Raw genomic sequence first — 20,407 nt, 5'->3', positions numbered from 1 at the left:
CACAGTTTATAAACAGTTTACCTAGTTTTTCAACCACTTGTTTCTTCATCTCTATCATTCCATAAATTATATGTAGAGTCACTTTCGTGCAGATGGCTGTGATGTTTGGACCAATGGCTCTATCGCTACATTTCTGGCACAGCAAAAGTGTGACCACTGTCAAAGTCTGTGATATGGAGATGAGGCAGTCCCACACAGGTCCTGTATACTGCATGGTTCTCTTCCCCCGAGTATTCTAAAGGGACTCTATCCTGTCAAGGTAGGAGTGATTTTGTAAGTCCTTACCATATTTGCCAATTCATTTTCCCAATGTATCCTAACATTGATGGCAGCTTGCACAGAGCACGTGATAACCCGGTTTGAACCGTTCTACAGCTCTATTCCCAGCTGGGTGATAAACAGGGATGTGTTTCTCCCTAATGCCATTCCTAGCCAAAAAAAACTTCCATTTATCAGAAACAAACTGAGGACCATTGTCACTTAAGACTGCTCTGGGAACGCACTCTTTCAAAAATATCCAAGACAAAAATTAAATTAGGATGGAGGTCTACCTTTTCACAAATTTCAAAATCAGGCCATTTTGAGTACAAATCCAATAGGACTATTACATACTGAGGCACTACCCAGGAATCCAAAACAAGTCCTAACACATCCACAGCTAAATCATTCTAAGGGTTGTCCAGGCACTTGTTCTCCCACAAAGAAGGCCTGAAAACAGTCAAGGATTTATCAGCATTCGCACATATAACACAAATACATACCATCCTTTTGGCATCATTATCCATGCCAGGCCACAGATATGAGATGTTTACTCTTCTTTTTGACTTGACTATGCCAAAATGGCCTTCATGGGTGATATTAAGAATTCGCTCTCCAAGACCTTTTGGTGGTACAATTCTATCCCTCATCAGGAGAAACCCTACATCATTAAAAGGATAACTCATCTTCAATTCAGCACAATTTTCTGCACTCATTTGTCAGTTTATTTTTTTCCAACCAGCACTCTGTGACATACCCCTTAACTGCCATCAAGGTGTAATTTTTCCCCATAAGCTACTTTCCCATTTTCACTCTTTATAACATTGCTTACATCCTCAGTAAGGTATTTATTCGTCCCACTCATTACCACAATGATCATCTAAAGGGCAAGGGGGAGCGGCTCAAATCTATTACTTTGTTCTTGTGGCCAGGTAGGTATTCCACATCATAAACAAAGTCCAACAGCCTCAATGTAATTTTAGCAATACTGGGGGTTGCCTTGACCACCCCATTAGACGTCAGAACCATCACCAGGGGGTTGTGATCAGTCCCTATGGTGAATGTTGAATAGCATAAGTATTGTCTAAACTTTTCCACAGCCCAGACTGCAGCCAACATCTCTTTTTCTATTACTCAGCTGGGGTCAAAGAACAAGATGCACAGGCTACGGTACTTTCCAATCCTCCACTTGATATTTGTGTCAGCACAGCACCCAGGTCCTTGCCACTAGCAACAGTGTAGGGGTGTTGAATTCCTATCACCCAATGCTTGGAACATATTGATGGAGTCAAGGGCAACAAGTTTTCGTGTTTATTTTGTCCTTGGGACAAGTAGGCCCAACCCCCAGCAGCACAAACCCTTTGGCTGCCAGTGTACAGTGAAGGGAACTGTCTGCATTTGAGATAATGTGTGTGCCCAAATGTTTATGCTATTTGAACTTGTATGTAAGGTTCATTAATGAAAAGCCTTTATTCTTAAGGTGGTGCTATAAACAAACATTTTAAGGTCACACTGAACTACTGACAGTGGTTCCACGAAAAAAAAAAAAAGTGTACACATGTTTGAAAAGTTTAACAATATAAGGCTAAGTATAATGCTCCCAGAATACTCTCTGATTAGATGCAAATGTTTTCAGAAGCTTGTAAGCAAGAGTGATGATTCTTTGCTTTCAAAATAAAATGTTTAGAAAAAAATGCAAGTAGAAAAAAAGTTTCGCTACTATGAAATTTTGGGTGCTATTTCTATAAAGTGTCATTTAGTAAAATGTTTTGACGCATGCTAGTATTTTCAAAACATATTCCTAATGGAAAATCAGTGTAACCATTTTCAACAAGATTATGGGAAGCATGAAAGTAAACAAGCACTGGCAACGCCAACCTATCTGACATTTTTTGTGAGTCTTTTGGTTTTGTAAATGCGTGTCTTGTTTTAACATGGCTTTGGTAACACTTTATTGTTGTGGGCGCTGTCAGGCCCTCACCATTGTAACAAACACTAGTAAAAAGAAAAAAAGGTTTCTGGTCTCAAAAAGCACACATTGTCACCAATGACGTAACAAAGTTCCTGCAGCTACCTCCAGGAGCCCCCCCTCAGCACAGCACCTGCCCTGAGTGAGTCTGAAGGAGGGGGGCTCCAAGTTCTTTGCAGGGGGGGGGGGGTCCCTCCAGTTTTGTTACGCCACTCATTGCCACAGTAGTTCCTAGCACAGAACAAAACTACTCTGTGTGCCAATATGCTCCTTGTAGAAGAGAAGAATGCAATCACTCACAGTAAAACCAGGCAATAGATATATTTCTCTCTCTAAATTTAATAAAAACAAAATGTCTTTGTTAACACCAGACCTAATTAGGGGCCCAATTCTTAAAGAAAGTCACAAAAGTCCAACCATGGTATATGTCTTTGAATTAGTGGCTTTCATGAATTCACAAGAACTTTACAGAAGTAGACCAGGAAATCGTACACATAGAAAAATATGTGTAAACTGTATTTTATCACATGCAAATATGCATTTATAGATTTGGTCATGTGAAAATGTACTGAGCGTTTACAAGTTCACTTTCCCTCCAACCACTTTTTACCCAACCCAGGAAGAACTACTTCTGCATTGGCAGGAGTATATTTCCAACCTTTCTCAGTATGGGAAAAGATTAGAGAAGAGGTGGTGAAAATCCTTAAAACATGCAAGTTAGCAGGTTTGCAGACGCAAATGCATTTCTGCCCTGGAACTATTGCTTACTGCTTCCTCCACCCCTAGTATGTAGATCTGTGGAAAGGTGGTAAAATAAGGAATTTGCTGTAGTAGGGATTGAAATTGCAAGTATTCAAGCCCTACTATAGTAGTAGCCTTGACATAATCAGAGATGCTATTATCAGAGCTTTTGCATAATGAGATTGCTGCCATAATTTGTTGTCACACTGCATAGCACCAAAGGGACAAGTACCTTTTTCACAGGACAAGTAGATTGAAGAAGAAACCTGTCCCATGGACAAGTAGATACTTTATTAAATTCCACATCCCTGTAGTCGTTAGGATACTGCATGCCTGAATGATAGAAACCCTGCAAAGGAACTGATGCACAGATATTTTGTTTGATTAATTCAACCTCCTTATTCAATTCACTCCACACAAACTCCTGTTTCTCCTTAAATTGTTGTTGTAACCCAGGAGTTTGTATTGCAAAATGTTCTACAAAAATGGAATAAAATTCAGCAAGCCGTAGGAAAGATCTAAAATCTTCTTTAGATGCAGGAGCAGGTGCTGTACTATTTGCCTTCAAAATGTCTTTTTTCAGGGATAGTCCATCCTTTCCGACCTCATGCCCCAAATCACAGATCTTATAGCAAACTTGCATTTCATAAGCTCAGCAGTTACCCCTTCAGCTGCTAGTCTTGCTAAGACTTGTCTCAACCTTGTATCATGTTCATTCTTGTCCTTTCCCACAATATGTATGCCATCTTGAAAGCACATAACTCCTTTCCAGATCTTTAAACAGCCTGTACATTAATTATTGGAAGACTGCAGCTGGCGAGGCCAATTTGAACGGCATAAGTATGAACCTTTAACACTCAAACTGCGCGCTATAAAATATGTTAACTTCTTGCTAGAATGGTGCAATAGAATTTGATGGCACGCAAAAGTTAAATCTATAGTGGAAAACCAATGAAGACCCTTGGTTCTCACTAAAAGCTCATTCATTTTGGAAAGTGGAAACTTGTCTACTACAATGTTCTTGTTCAGGCTCCCTCAAATCCACGCATAACCTATTTTGAATATTCTGTTTAAGGGTGACTACTAAAGGGGCTAGCCATTCAGCACTCTCAGTGTGCTCAATTATACAATTCCTTTCAAGTTTGTCTAACTCTTTCATCACAGCATCTCTCACTTTCAAAGGAATGATTCTACCTTTGTAGCTCAAGGGTACTGCTCCTTCACAACAATTGTGTGCATAAATCCCAACAATTTACCAACTTTACCTGAAAACACTTAAGGAAATTTATTTTTGCAGTTCTTCTTCCATTGGCATCACCGGTTCACCCAGTAACAATACTTGGTCCTCACTGTTAGGGTCTAATGTGATGCCTAATGTCCCTTGAGCCATCCAACCCAACAACGAGGGCCCTTTTTCCACTACATGTAGCTTCCAATAAGCTTTCCTGCCTCTGAATTCAAACATCAAGGATCTGCACCCCAGCATAGGAATTCTGCCCCCGTAAAAGGTGACAGAATGGACATCAGTAAGCACTAGATGATCACCCAAGACACTTGCAAATTTATTGTTATGGACTTCCATTCAAACAATTGTGTACGGTGACCCTGAGTCAGCTACAATTAGTATCTCAACACTACCAATTTTCATGTTACACATCAGTTTCTTTTTCCTTACCCTATCAATTTCAAACTCAGCATCATCAATGCTTAAAATGCAGTCTTCACATTCAGATTCATTATCCTCAACAGGGTCCAAATCCTGCTCATTTACAACACATTTTACAGTAGAATTGCCACTTTCTTCCTACATACTTCAGGAATATGCCCCACAATCCCAGAAAAGGAACATTTGGACTTCATTGCTGGACAATTCTTACCCCTTGCCATATGCCCTTTGTTTCCATAACTGAAATGCATAGGGCATTTGTCAGCATGGTTTTTGTCAAGAACAGGTTTAGACAATACATTTTTCACTCGTTTCCCATTTTCTTCCCACCACCAGTCACTTTACAAATCAATTCAACTTCCTTCCCACTCTTTAAAGCTGTTTTGGCACATCTCTTAGATATTTCAGCTTTCTTAACAATGGCAAAAATGTCATTAAGAGAAGCATCGCCATATACTCATAGCTTCTCTTTCACACTTGCATTATTTGAATGCATGATGATTTGGTCTTGAATGAGCTCTTGATGCAACTGACCAAATGTACATGCAATTGTCAGTTTCATAAGGGCAGATACATAATATTCAATAGTTTCTTTCTTATTTTGTTTGGCCTGGAAAAATGTATCTGTCTATAGCTGCACAAACTACTTGTTGGTAGTACCCATCCAGCTCTTTTAATGCATGCTTAGCTGTATCCGTAGTGGTACCATTACAAATGGTGGAATTACCTGATGGTCCATGGCGTAAAGTTGCAATAGATTTTATGGGCCCATTCATCACTTTATCTTCTAAGGAAGCATATGCAATTGTTTTAATTGACTATTTTTCTAAGTGGCCAGAAGTCTGTATGGTGAGCAATATAACTACTGTTGAATTTTTAAAGGATGTATTTGCAAGAAAAGGTATTTCTGAAACCTTGGTTTCAGACAATGGGGTACAACTCACTTCTGAGAAAATGCAATCATTCCTGAAGAGCTGTGGGATAACACATGTGAGAGTATCATTCAGAAGGGAATGGTCAGGTTAAAGATTTAACAAGGTGATTAAGAAAGCAATACAATTGGCTTTAGCAGCTAAGTTGTCCTGGAAGGAGGCCATCCAAAATGTGTTGTTGTCCGACAGGATCACACCACATTCAGTCACTGGCAAAACACCCTTTGAATTGTTAAGAGGTCGGAAACCATCTTCCAAATTGATTCCTTGGTGGCTAAAGAATAGGAAAGATAAAATCTGTGTGGTAATGATTTCGGTGTGGTGAGGAAAAAAGTGCAAGAATACCAAGGTAAAGTTTTGTAGAGAATCAATAGTGGAAAAACTATGCCAAAGCTGGTGGTTGGTCAATATGTTCATGTAAGGAATTATGGATTGATACATAAAGGGGATGCCCAGTGGTCACGACCCATGAAAATTGTGACGGTTTTGAATGGAGCTGTTCAACTTGAAGATGGGAGGGTACGTAATTTGCGTCATCTGAGTTTGTTTAAAGCAAACTGTATTCCAGATGGAAATAAGTGCGAGAATTTGGATGAAACCAATGGATACTTGTGGGGAGATGATTCCATGTTACAATCAGATGATTTGTGTTCAAGTGGTATGGATGAAAAAGTGTCTGGATGTTGTGGAAATGAAACAGTACCAATTTGGAGAAGTCAAAGAGAACGGAAGTTACCTAGACACTTCGGTGAGTTTGTGATGGGTACATAAGTATTGTTGTATGATAATTCTTTTGTTAGAAAGATACTATGTATATTGTTATTTATTAGGGTATAATAGTAGTAAGAAGTTTTTTGTTTGATAAGGGGAAAAGATGTGTGGCACGCGAGCCGCGCGGCTCGAGAATGGTTTGTGGATCGAATGTTGATCAATAACATTCGATCCACCTCGAGTTGGGATTCGGAGGTCGACGGTTGGGGAAAGGGGAGCAGCGGCCTGAGTGTACGTTGCTGGACATCGCTCCTGCAAGGACCTGACTACATTTTCTTTAAACAATTTAATTTAAAAAAGTATATTATTCACCGATCTCCGTCTCAATAATCGTTTTGTGGAGTAGGGTGACAACATTAATCCATGTCATCATGTAGAGTTGTTCCAGTCCCGAACTTTTCACCAACAAAACCTGCCTTAGGTCTAGAGCTCGCCCCCCACGGCCGCAGCACCACCCTGCTGTCTCCTGCCCCTGACCCCCGCCCACGCTGCTGTTAGCGTGTTCGAGGCCCTCCTCCACCCGCAGGCATCCTCCTGCGCCTCATCCCTGGTGTCTAGTGGGCTCTTGTAAGCTTCACTTGACCCGTGTGCCGCTTTTGCCGTCCTGTAAGTTGTTTTTCTAATTTTCAGCGCCTTGCCCCCTTGCGCGTCTGCCCCCGTTGTGCCCTTTCTGATTGTGCCGCTTTTCGCCGTCCTGTAAGTGTTTTTTTCCAAATTTCAGCGCCTTGCCTCCTTGCGCTTCTGCCCCCACTGTGCCCCTCTGATTGCTGTACCCCGATTGTAACTTGTGCCATAATTGTATTTTGTGCCTGTTGTTAAACTTTTTTCCTTACTGTTTTGTGCCTTTTTCCCTGGTTTTTTCGCCCCTCGGGCGCTCCCCCTTGCTGATCTCCCCTTGCCGCTGCCTCCCTGCGGCCCCGACCCCCTCGCGCCCCCATTCGCCGCTCCCTCCCGCCTCCCAGCTGCTCCTCCCTCCCCCCTCCCTTCTTAATGGCTGGCGCTGCGCGTCGCGAGTGAGCGACCTCTGACCTGCCTTAGGTCTAGAGCTCGCCCCCCACGGCCGCAGCACCACCCTGCTGTCTCCTGCCCCTGACCCCCGCCCACGCTGCTGTTAGCGTGTTCGAGGCCCTCCTCCACCCGCAGGCATCCTCCTGCGCCTCATCCCTGGTGTCTAGTGGGCTCTTGTAAGCTTCACTTGACCCGTGTGCCGCTTTCGCCGTCCTGTAAGTTGTTTTTCTAATTTTCAGCGCCTTGCCCCCTTGCGCATCTGCCCCCGTTGTGCCCCTTCTGATTGTGCCGCTTTTCGCCGTCCTGTAAGTGTTTTTTTCCAAATTTCAGCGCCTTGCCTCCTTGTGCTTCTGCCCCCGCTGTGCCCCTCTGATTGCTGTACCCCGATTGTAACTTGTGCCATAATTCTATTTTGTGCCTGTTGTTAAACTTTTTTCCTTACTGTTTTGTGCCTTTTTCCCTGGTTTTTTCACCCCTCGGGCGCTCCCCCTTGCTGATCTCCCCTTGCCGCTGCCTCCCTGCGGCCCCGCCCCCCTCGCGCCCCCATTCGCCACTCCCGCCCGCCTCCCGCCTCCCAGCTGCTCCTCCCTCCCCCCTCCCTTCTTAATGGCTGGCGCGCCTCCCGTCTGCGCCCGTCCGCGCCTGGACCGCGCCCAGCGCCACCCCCCCTGGTCCGCACGCCCCCCGCACCCCTAGTCTTCGCTACTCGGCCAGCGAACTCCTCGCCCTCAACCCTAGCTCCTCCACAGAATGCTTCCAGGCCACCCCGAAGCACACCAAAGGATCTTTTTCCTGAAGCACCTGCAACTTCACCTGCAACAGAACAACGAAGCCAGCAACAACCAACACAAACCACCTGCACTGCATCCTCCTCAACACACGCTCCGCACGAAAGCACGCCATTGAGCTCTGGGACCTGCTCGACACCACCGCCCCAGACGTAGCCTTCCTAACTGAAACCTGGTGGAACGACTCCTCGGCCCCAGACATCGCCATCGCCATCCCTGTAGGAGGCTGGACTGGCTTGTAGTGAGTACCAAGGGGTACTTGCACCTTGCACCAGGCCCAGTTATCCCTTATTAGTGTATAGGGTGTCTAGCAGCATAGGCTGATAGATAATGGTAGCTTAGCAGAGCAGCTTAGGCTGAACTAGGAGACGAGTGAAGCTCCTACAATACCACTTAGTGTCATATGCACAATATCATAAGAAAACACAATACACAGTTATACTAAAAATAAAAAAAGGTACTTTATTTTTATGACAATATGCCAAAGTATCTCAGAGTGTACCCTCAGTGAGAGGATAGGAAATATACACAAGATATATATACACAATACCAAAAATATGCAGTATAGTCTTAGAAAACAGTGCAAACAATGCATAGTTACAATAGGATGCAATGGGGACACATAGGGATAGGGGCAACACAAACCATATACTCCAAAAGTAGAATGCGAACCACGAATGGACCCCAAACCTATGTGACCTTGTAGAGGGTCGCTGGGACTATTAGAAAATAGTAAGGGTTAGAAAAATAGCCCTCCCCAAGACCCTGAAAAGTGAGTGCAAAGTGAACTGAAGTTCCCCAAAGGACAAAGAAGTCTTGATAGGGAAATACTGCAGGAAGGACACAAACCAGCAATGCAACAACGATGGATTTCCAGTTGAGGGTACCTGTGGAACAAGGGGACCAAGTCCAAAAGTCACAAGCAAGTCGGAGATGGGCAGATGCCCAGGAAATGCCAGCTGTGGGTGGAAAGAAGCTTCTACTGGACAGAAGAAGCTGAGGATTCTGCAGGAACGAAAAGGGCTAGAGACTTCCCCTTTGGAGGACGGATCCCTCTCGCCGTGGAGAGTCGTGCAGAAGTGTTTTCCCGCCGAAAGACCGCCAACAAGCCTTGCTAGCTGCAAATCGTGCGGTAAGCGTTTTTGGATGCTGCTGTGGCCCAGGAGGGACCAGGATGTCGCAAATTGCGTCAGGAGAGAGAGGGGACGTCGAGCAAGACAAGGAGCCCTCTCAGCAGCAGGTAGCACCCGGAGAAGTGCCAGAAACAGGCACTACGAGGATGCGTGAAACGGTGCTCACCCGAAGTTACACAAAGGAGTCCCACGTCGCCGGAGACCAACTTAGAAAGTCGTGCAATGCAGGTTAGAGTGCCGTGGACCCAGGCTTGGCTGTGCACAAAGGATTTCGCCGGACGTGCACAGAGGCCGGAGTAGCTGCAAAAGTCGCGGTTCCCAGCAATGCAGTCTGGCGTGGGGAGGCAAGGACTTACCTCCACCAAACTTGGACTGAAGAGTCACTGGACTGTGGGAGTCACTTGGACAGAGTTGCTGGATTCGATGGACCTCGCTCGTCGTGCTGAGAGGAGACCCAAGGGACGGGTAATGCAGCTTTTTGGTGCCTGCTGTTGCAGGAGGAAGATTCCGTCGACCCACGGGAGATTTCTTTGGAGCCTCTCGTGCAGAGAGGAGGCAGACTACCCCCACAGCATGCACCACCAGGAAAACAGTCGAGAAGGCGGCAGGATCAGCGTTACAGAGTTGCAGTAGTCGTCTTTGCTACTATGTTGCAGTTTTGCAGGCTTCCAGCGCGGTCAGCAGTCGATTCCTTGGCAGAAGGTGAAGAGAGAGATGCAGAGGAACTCGGATGAGCTCTTGCATTCGTTATCTAAAGTTTCCCCAGAGACAGAGACCCTAAATAGCCAGAAAAGAGGGTTTGGCTACCTAGGAGAGAGGATAGGCTAGCAACACCTGAAGGAGCCTATCAGAAGGAGTCTCTGACGTCACCTGGTGGCACTGGCCACTCAGAGCAGTCCAGTGTGCCAGCAGCACCTCTGTTTCCAAGATGGCAGAGGTCTGGAGCACACTGGAGGAGCTCTGGACACCTCCCAGGGGAGGTGCAGGTCAGGGGAGTGGTCACTCCCCTTTCCTTTGTCTAGTTTCACGCCAGAGCAGGGCTAAGGGGTCCCCTGAACCGGTGTAGACTGGCTTATGCAGAATTGGGCACATCTGTGCCCAAGAAAGCATTTCCAGAGGCTGGGGGAGGCTACTCCTCCCCTGCCTTCACACCATTTTCCAAAGGAGAGGGTGTAACACCCTCTCTCAGAGGAAGTCCTTTGTTCTGCCATCCTGGGACAAACCTGGCTTGACCCCAGGAGGGCAGAAACCTGTCTGAGGGGTTGGCAGCAGCAGCAGCTGCAGTGAAACCCCAGGAAAGGCAGTTTGGCAGTACAAGGGTCTGTGCTACAGACCACTGGGATCATGGGATTGTGCCAACTATGCCAGGATGGCATAGAGGGGGCAATTCCATGATCATAGACATGTTACATGGCCATATTCGGAGTTACAATTGTGAAGCTACATATAGGTAGTGACCTATATGTAGTGCACGCGTGTAATGGTGTCCCCGCACTCACAAAGTCCGGGGAATTGGCCCTGAACAATGTGGGGGCACCTTGCTAGTGCCAGGGTGCCCTCACACTAAGTAACTTTGCACCTAACCTTTACCAGGTAAAGGTTAGACATATAGGTGACTTATAAGTTACTTAAGTGCAGTGTAAAATGGCTGTGAAATAACGTGGACGTTATTTCACTCAGGCTGCAGTGGCAGGCCTGTGTAAGAATTGTCAGAGCTCCCTATGGGTGGCAAAAGAAATGCTGCAGCCCATAGGGATCTCCTGAAACCCCAATACCCTAGGTACCTCAGTACCATATACTAGGGAATTATAAGGGTGTTACAGTACGCCAATGTAAATTGGTAAAATTGGTCACTAGCCTGTTAGTGACAATTTGGAAAGAAATGAGAGAGCATAGCCACTGAGGTTCTGGTTAGCAGAGCCTCAGTGAGACAGTTAGTCACTACACAGGTAACACATTCAGGCACGCTTATGAGCACTGGGGCCCTGGCTGGCAGGGTCCCAGTGACACATACAACTAAAACAACATATATACAGTGAAAAATGGGGGTAACATGCCAGGCAAGATGGTACTTTCCTACAATCCCTGACGGCTACAAGATCACAAGAAGAGATCGCACCAACGGAATCGGCGGAGGAATAGCCATCGCCCACAAATCTACCCTCAAGAGCCACACCCACACGGACGACACCCTCAAGACAGCCGAACACCTCCACTTCCAGATTCACACGGACCCCAACACTACCGTCAGAGGAACCCTCATATAACGTCCTCCAGGACCAAGAGCCCCCTTCAGCGACAATCTCCGACCTCGCAAGCACCCACGCCCTCGCCTCTTCGGACTACATCCTCCTGGGAGACCTTAACTTCCACCTGGAGAACAACAATGACGCCAACACCGCATCACTGACCACCAACCTCTCCAACCTCGGACTCCGTCAACTGGTCAACACACCCACCCACATCGCCGGCCACACCCTTGACCCACTCTTCACTGCAAGCAACCACATCTCATTCAGCCACACCTCCGAACTCCACTGGACCGACCACCCCTGCGTCCACTTCACGTTCAAGAAAAACACCGAACACCACCGCACCCCTCTACCGCCTTACCGCCGCTGGGGAAAAGTCACCGAAGATCAAATAGCCAGCACCCTCGCCAAAAACCCACCACCCGACCTCACCGACCCAGACTCCGCCGCTATCAACCTCCAACAATGGATCCTCAACTGCGCCAACATCCTAGCACCACTCAAGAGACCCACCGTCAACCAAGAAAAGAAAAAAACAGCCTGGTTCACAGATGAACTGACCACCTCCAAACGCACCTGCCAGAAACTCAAGAAAAAATTGATCCTCGAGCGCACACCCGACAACCTTGCTACCCTCAAGGAAGCCAACCGCGAACACCACCAACGGATCCGACTCGCCAAACGCTCCCACTTCACAAAACACCTTAACAACAACGCTCACGACTGCAAGGAACTCTTCTGCATCGTGAAGGAACTCTCCAACCCCAACGCCAAAGTCAACGACATCCCTCCATCCCAGAAACTCTGCGACGACCTCTCCACCTTCTTCTACCAGAAAATCGCAGCCATCCACAACAGCTTCAACACCACACCTCCGCCAGACCCCACCCCCAACAACTCCTCCCACGCCGACCGCATCACCACCTGGACCCAAGTAGACGACGCCGAAACCCTAAAGACCATGAACTCCATCCACTCAGGATCTCCCTCTGACCCCTGCCCACATCACGTTTTCAACAAAGCCGACGTCACCATCGCCCCCAAACTCCGCAAGATCATCAACCTTTCCTTCAACACCGCTACCTTCCCGGACAGCTGGAAGCACGCAGAAATCCAACCCCTCCTCAAGAAACCTAAGGCTGACCTCAACGACCTCGAAAGTCATCGAGAAGATCGTCAACGCACAGCTCTCCCACTACCTCGAAGACAACTCCATCCTAGACCCTTCCCAATCCGGTTTCAGACGCAACCACAGCACAGAGACTGCACGCCTCGCCGCCACAGATGACATCAGACAACAAATGGACAACTGCAAAACCTCAGCCCTCATCCTCCTAGACCTCTCCGCGGCCTTCGACACGGTCTGCCACCGCACCCTACTAAATCGCCTCCACGAAGCCGGTATCCAAGACAAAGCCCTCAACTGGATCTCCTCTTTTCTCTCCAACAGAACCCAGAGAGTCCGACTCTCACCCTTCCGCTCCGAAGCCACCAACCTCATCTGCGGCGTCCCCCAAGGCTCCTCACTAAGCCCAACGCTGTTCAACATCTACATGGCCCCCCTCGCACAACTGGCCCGCCAGCACAACCTCAGCATCCTCTCCTACGCCGACAACACCCAGCTCGTCCTCTCCCTGACCAAAGATCCTCTCACCGCCAAAGCCAACCTCCACGAGGGACTGAAATCCATCACCGAATGGATGAGCAACAGCCGCCTGAAACTTAACTCCGACAAGACGGAAGTCCTCATCCTCGGTCGCACCCCCTCGGCCTGGAACGACTCTTGGTGGCCCACCGCCCTGGGCCCCCCACCCACCCCAGCCAGCCACACACGAAACCTCGGCTTCATCCTCGACTCCGCTCCCACCATGTCCAAACAGGTCAACGCTGTCTCCTCTTCCTGTTTTAACACCCTCCGCATGCTCCGCAGGATCTTCAAGTGGATTCCAACAGGAACCAGAAAGATGGTGACCCAAGCCCTCGTCAGTAGCAGACTCGACTACTGCAACGCACTCTACACAGGCATCCCAACAAAAGACATCAAACGACTTCAATGCATCCAGAACGCATCCGCCCGATCCTCGACATACCCCGCCGATATCACCGCTCCCACCACCTGAAGGACCTCCACTGGCTCCCCGTGGACAAGAGGATCACCTTTAAACTCCTCACCCACGCACACAAGGCACTACACGACACCGGACACACCTACCTCAACACCAGACTCAACTTCTACTTTCCCTCACGCCAACTACGCTCTGCCAACCTTGCCCTCGCCATCGTCCCCCGAATCCAGTGCAAGACCTCTGGCGGCAGATCCTTCTCCTACCTCGCCGCCAAGACCTGGAACTCACTCCGGACCTCACTACGCCAGACCCAGGACCTCCTCACCTTCAGGAGACTCCTCAAGACATGGCTCTTCGAACGATAGCAGCTAACCCCCCCCCCCCCCCAAGCGCCTCGAAACCCTAACGGGTACATAGCGCGCTTTATAAATTTAATGATTGATTGATTGATTGCTATCACTCAGGTGTGTCAGTTTAAGTAGTTCTAAGAAAGCAAAAGGTATGACTTTTCCCTGTATGTATTTGGCTGACACTCAAAAGGCTAGGACTGGAAACGGTGTCTGTAATAACCTGGAGTGTGGTGGGCACGATGCTCTTGTGGAGAGCTCTTAAGGATACCTGCATGCTAAAGTAGGGTGTTGAGCTTCGTGTACTCAACCATGCCAGCTCCCTGAACTACTGCTTCGCAATAACACACACCAATCAGCTCCCTATGACTAATACATATCATCCAAAAATCAGGTAGCTGTAAATACCAGCTCGCATTGCCATCAGGCGCAACCGCTTACATACTCAAGCACCATTCCCGGCTTCCCAGTAAGACCCCTGCACCCCACAAACTAACCACTATCATGGGTTCGCTCTAGCACTGCGCCCAAGGTACTCACGTTGGTCCTGTTCGTCTTCAGGGTCCGGGAGGTTGGGAAGAGGGTTCAAAAGCTTCTCAAGCTGCTCTGATAAGGGCGCTGCCATCTTGAAAAAGCTCAAGGGAGGAACACGCACCACTTTCACTATACGTCACTCCAGTGAACCCGCTTACACTTCCGGGGTAGGGACGGCAGAATAGCACGAACAAGGTTCCTTAACGGAGCAATTCTGAGCGTGCGCATGCAAGCGAGAGCTGGTTGTGGGATCTCTGGGATAGACTTAAACCAGCGCACCAGATGAAGGAGCTGTGCTGTTTATGTATCCGATTTGTACTTACTGGTATTAAATGTATGAGCTGTTCTCTGAGAATTGACCGCTTACTTACACTACTATGAAGAAGAAGCACCTTCGCAAGCAGTATATAAAACATTTTATACCAACTCTTTTTTATTAACTTTAATAGTTTTCTCATCTGGTTTTGTCTTTCATCTTCATAAAAAAAACACCCACGGACAAATGCAAATCGATAAAGAAAGTTCCCCCGTGTTTTAATATTACATTTTCCACTCGATATGTTTTTACATCTTATTGTGTATGATACACGACAACTGTCCCGATTCCGGCGGGAAATGTCATAGTTTTAAAGCCAAAATGGCAATTTTAGCCGCCTCTCGCCTGTAATTGCCTTTGCTTCAATGTACGTCAATGGGAAAAAGTAAGTCCCCTGATTTTATTTTTCAAAAACTCCCTCTTTCTTGTTTCAAAACGTTGGCATGTGCGGCCGATGCAGTTTTCTTGTGAAACAACATCGCAGAACAACCATGTCTGTGAAGAAGTAAGTACCCACGGCACATGCAGGAGCCCACATCTGGGGGATCCTGATCCTGTGACTTCCAGCCGCACCTGCCTGGCAGAGGCGTTTGGAACTCACAGCGAGCACGCGAGCAATAGCTCAAGTAAAATAAAAACAATCTGACAAAATAAAAGCAGGACTAAGTAACCATGTATTACACCATTACAATTCTTTACTCGTATTGTTTTTATTAGTTTCATTCAGCGATTGAAGTGGGGGAACCGTCATCCTGAGTGCACTGGAGGTGGGGTCAGATATGTGGCAATGACATCATTTTCTGCAGCTATTTTGTTGGTTTCAGGTAAATGCTTCATGCGCACCTTAAATGGAAAATAAATGCCAGTTAATGCAATCTTTGAGAAATGCACTCTTTTAGCTTATGACAGCTCATTTGTTTAATGCGATCGCAACAGATGTCTGTGTGTTTTGCAGTCAGAGCTAAATGCTGCTTGCTGCAGTAGGGAAATAGTGATGTGTATTAATAGTGCTACAAGGTCCCTTGTAGTGACTGAAAGCACAGTGAACATGCTACTCATTATTTTAAAATTGTATTATACTGTATTACACACCGTATACAACAGGCTGTCTCAAATTGTGCAAACAGATTTAGCATTTGTTAGTGTAAGTGCTCCCAAAATCCAATTTATTCGTAATACACAGCAAACTGCACCTAGTAGAGGTGGGTAAACCAACAAATTAACAATTAGAGTCAAGCTAGCACTAAGTTAAGGGTCTGGCTGGGCTTTAAGAGCCTTGCACGAGTCAGGCCCTGAAAATAGTCGGCATCTGAATCTTGCAACAAACATCATGGGAAAACGAGATAGTCCGTTTAAAATTAAAAAGGTATTTTATTAAAATGCAGAACTATTTCACTTCCATGCATTAGATTATTTTTGCACAGTTCACACCATAAGCTCGCGTATCCGAGTGCATTCTCATATGTGATAAAGAAAAAAGGACACTTTATAAAATAAAATATTTGCTTAGGATCACACAACTTGGTCAAGCGGGGTAGCCAGGATTGGTCCCACGTTTTTTAGTTTCCACTAGATGGCACCCTCTTTCTCTTTTTAACAATAAAGGTTTATGATTTGTTTTTTGGCGCATGATGATAGAGCATGGGTTACAGTCAGAAGTCATAAGGCTCGGCTCATTTGAGCATGAGGGTCCAAGAGGTCCTCGAGCTGAGCCAGGCCTTTAGCTGGAAACTGGTTCCACCCTTAAGTGGCTCGCCCATCTCTATCACCTCTTGCGCACTTTTTTGTTTGTGTAAGTTTCCATTCATAAGGACGTAACAGGAACTTAGTGGTAACACGCTTTCTCAAATAGAATAAATTCCACCATGAAGCTTCAAGTGAGTCCAACAATTAAAGTAATATAATGCCTCCCAGGCAGCCTTTAGATTTTCTGATTTAACAATTGCACACATTTACATGTATTTCAGGTAGTAGGCGCCCAAACGAGAAGAAAGTGTGTTGTTCTTCAGCTGACTCACTTGTCTTCATAGTACAAGAGATTGATTACCTGTCTGCCTTTTCATCGAAAGGTACCTCAAGGTCAGCACTAACCGTCCAGGAACGGTTGTGTATTTTTTAAGAAAAGGTAGGGGAACTGTCTTTGTAAATATTTTTAAAAAATGCTAACATTGTTCCCAAAAGATCCCGCCCACTTCAACTACTGGTTCCATGAAGGATTTTTATATAACAATGGATACCATTGTATAAACATTTGAAATGCAATGTGAGAAAGATATGAGTAAAGAAGATAAAGTGTTAGTGTCGGAGGGATGGTGTAAGGAGAAAAGGCAGAGACAATCTCATCACATGGTCTCCCTGACATGTTTTGCTTTGCTCTCTCTGTCAGCATTGTATTTTAAAGTTAGCAATAGAGAAAGTTTAAACAAGCTCCCTCGCCTTATGTATTCGAAAAACATTTATCCATTGGTCAGTTAGTTACATTGTCTTTCAAATTTAGCTTCCACCCACTACAGCATATCGTAGGGGGAAAAGCATCAGCCCACTTTAGCCATTGGCTGGGTTGCCTCATTAGTTTTCAGCCTATTTTACTGATCACATCCGTACATATGCCAAAAAAGTAGTGCACTTTAGTGCAAGGTAGAGTGGGTCGATCTCATCTTTCATTTCGATTTTTTATCGACTATCCTGTTGGGTCAAATTTTTACTTATTTGTCTTTGCAAACACATGCCATGTTCACTCGCCTTATGTATTAAAAAAAAAAAACATCCATCCATTGGTCAGTTACATTGTCTTTCAAATTTTGCTTCCACCCTCAACAGCATACTGCATGGGTCAAAGCATCAGTCCACTTCAGCCATTGGTTGGCTTGCCTCATGAGTTTTGAGCCTATTTTTCTGATCACATGTGTACATTTGCCAAAATAGTAGCCCACTTTAGTGCCAGGTAGATTGGGTTGATCTCAACTTTTATTTCTATTTTTTATGTACTATCCCATTGGGCCAATGTTTTACTTATTTTTCTTTGCAAACACATGCCTGACACCTTTAGGCAACAGTATTTTTACCTTTGCTTTTACTTTTAAACTTTTCATTTTTATTTTGTTTGCTTGCAAAAATATATAATCAGTGCCACTGGAGTTATGCAGCAGAGAGGGCCAAATTGTGCAGCAGGGTTGAGTAAATTATATGGCAAGAAAAAGCGTATTATGTAGCATAGTGCTGCACATGTTTTAATAGTATTACTTCATAATTTCAATGCTTTTTAAACTTGGTAACACTGTCTGGGCATTGGTTGTACCTCAATAGTACCAGTTTAACACCCACATATAGCAATAGGCAACAGAAAGGTGACCAGTCAACCTTCAAAAATGGTCTTCCAGTTCGTGGCAACAGGTGTTGCTGCACTGTTAGTAACTTTTAAATCGTTGGAGCTAGAAACAATTTTCTTTGTTGAAATCTGCAAACATAATTATGCGAAAATCACCACACAATTGTGTAATTCCAGTGGCTCTGTATATAATAGAATATTGGCAGGCCCAGCTAGTGTTGCCAGCTTGGGCTATTTCCTGCACAAATGGTCAATATTTTCCCCATTTGTGCGAGAAAAAACTCAATTGGCAGGTGCCTATTTTTTGGGCGTATATTAGCCCATTGTGTGCATTTTTTAAAGCTGGGGCAGCGACTCACCACTGCAGTTGATTTTGATTGAGCTGCCTGGCTCACTATTTTCAAAGTGGCACTGGCATTTATCATGGCAGCCTTACTCTAAGGTCACTGTGCACACACATCATGTGATGCAGGCCGAGCCGGAGGAGAACTCGGCACACTGAAATGACAACTCACCGCATGTGTGCAGTCATGTAAGTAGCACCTCAGCTGGTGTTTGGGTCACAAGGTCGTCAATCCAGTAGCACTCGAAAGCACTACCAATGAAGACACCGGCATAATAAATATATTGGCCAGCCCGGGTCTCCAAAGATGTGGGACACTCTCACCTCTTTGTGGTACTGGTAGACAGTGTGGCATCGCCCAGCAGTGCCAGTGAGTGACTGGTGACAGGTAGTGAGTGTTGTGGCAGGCAGTGCCCAGCAGCTACAGTCAGCCCAGTGGCCAAGCCAGCATGACTCTCAACCCTTCCGGCACCCCACCCACCCAGCCCATCTCTGAGCCCCTCTTCTGAACCAAGCCCAGCAGCAATTCTACATCACTGCACTGGGAACTAGGGCTCCCCCGGCTTCTCCTGAGACCAGGGCAGGGCTGGTAGTACAGAGAATTGAGACCCTGAGGATCTGGGGCTCTGGCAGGCAAGAGCACACCCAGCCCCCAGTGAGTGTGTGTGCGGGACAAATCACGCTGAGCTGTGCTTATAAAAACAAGTCAGTGGCCCTGTGTAATCTAATTGATGCACATGTAAAGCACTTGAATATCTTCAGGTACAGTTTGTGCTATATAAAAATTGCAGAAAAGTGCACAGAGAAAAAAACAAAACCTTAACATGAAACACAAATAGAAACCCATTTACTGTCTGTTTTGTCCAAAGTGAAACCAAATAATCTGGATAAATCGAGGCTTCCATGCTAAAACTTTGTGATCTTAGGCAAATATTTTATTTCACCAAAACTAGTTTTTCTTCATAATCGTGAATGGAAGCACTTTCAGGTGCGTGCGTTTAGAATACCAGCTGTACAAAAACCTGTTATTTTTGACTTAATAGACTACAATGTTGCTGTCTAATAATTTGGGCCACATACAGGGTTCACATGACAATTGCCTTGCCTCCTGGTTCACTAATGGCACTGTCACCAGTGTGGGGACAGGGGCAGGAATGGTTCTAAGTTCATGTGTAAAAACTATAACTTTTAATACGTACTCGAGCCAGGGCCCATCCTTGGCTTGGATCTCCCTGATAGTTTGTTGGATTGCACCTCTATTGTACAGTGCACATGCTGAAAGCTTAAGTATTTTAAGGCACTGTCATTTGTGCTAGTGAGGTACTAGTGGAGTATGAGAGCACCTTAAAGTGCATGGTCCCAGGATATCCACTGAACAAAAAAGATTCACTTGCATTGTGCACGCATTGTATGCATGCATTGTAAGGCATGCAAGGCACTAGAGGGAAATGTCACTTTTTAAAGTTCATTAGAGATTATCATGGATGAAGAACATGGATTTTCAAATTGCTTCAGGGACATTGATTAAGGGAGTAATTTTTAAATGCATGCTCGAACATAACAAGCACATTTGTAAAGCAAACATTCATCCCTTTGAGCATCCTGGCCATTATTTAAGATGATAATTGCTGGTAAGGTATGTTATGCCACACAAGACTTCCTTTAAGGCTCACTACGTTTATACCACCTCCAGTTCATCGCTCACCAAATACCTCCCTCCTCCCTCCAACAACACCAACACAGCAGTGTGCAATCTCAACGCATGGATCACAGAATGTGCTGACACTCTAGCCCTACTCTGGCTGACATGGGCCAAACGCGTACCTAAGAAAGCCAGGTGGTTCACCACCAAACTCAAATATTCGAAGCGTACCTACAAATGGTTAGAGAAAAAATGGAGGAATAGCCAATCCAATGAAGACCTTTCCTCATTCAGACCTTCAACCGCCACCCAC

The 20,407-nt window shown here is 45.9% G+C and overlaps 1 protein-coding gene across 1 annotated transcript in view; it reads right to left on the bottom strand.

Moving 5' to 3' along the window:
• The window catches only part of AATF (apoptosis antagonizing transcription factor), a 406,709-nt gene extending 392,085 nt beyond the window's left edge, over positions 1-14,624 (bottom strand). The window contains exon 1 of the mRNA XM_069226568.1: positions 14,472-14,624. Coding sequence (XP_069082669.1) covers positions 14,472-14,556 — 85 coding nt within the window. The 5' untranslated portion in view covers positions 14,557-14,624. The remainder of the gene's footprint in view (positions 1-14,471) is intronic.
• Between the last annotated feature and the right edge of the window lie 5,783 nt (positions 14,625-20,407).

The sequence above is a fragment of the Pleurodeles waltl genome, chromosome 3_2 (assembly GCF_031143425.1).
Source record: "Pleurodeles waltl isolate 20211129_DDA chromosome 3_2, aPleWal1.hap1.20221129, whole genome shotgun sequence".
In the NCBI taxonomy this organism is placed as follows: Eukaryota; Metazoa; Chordata; class Amphibia; order Caudata; family Salamandridae; genus Pleurodeles; species Pleurodeles waltl.
The sequence above is the reverse complement of the archived record's forward strand: the minus strand, read 5'-3'. Positions and strand labels throughout refer to the sequence as shown.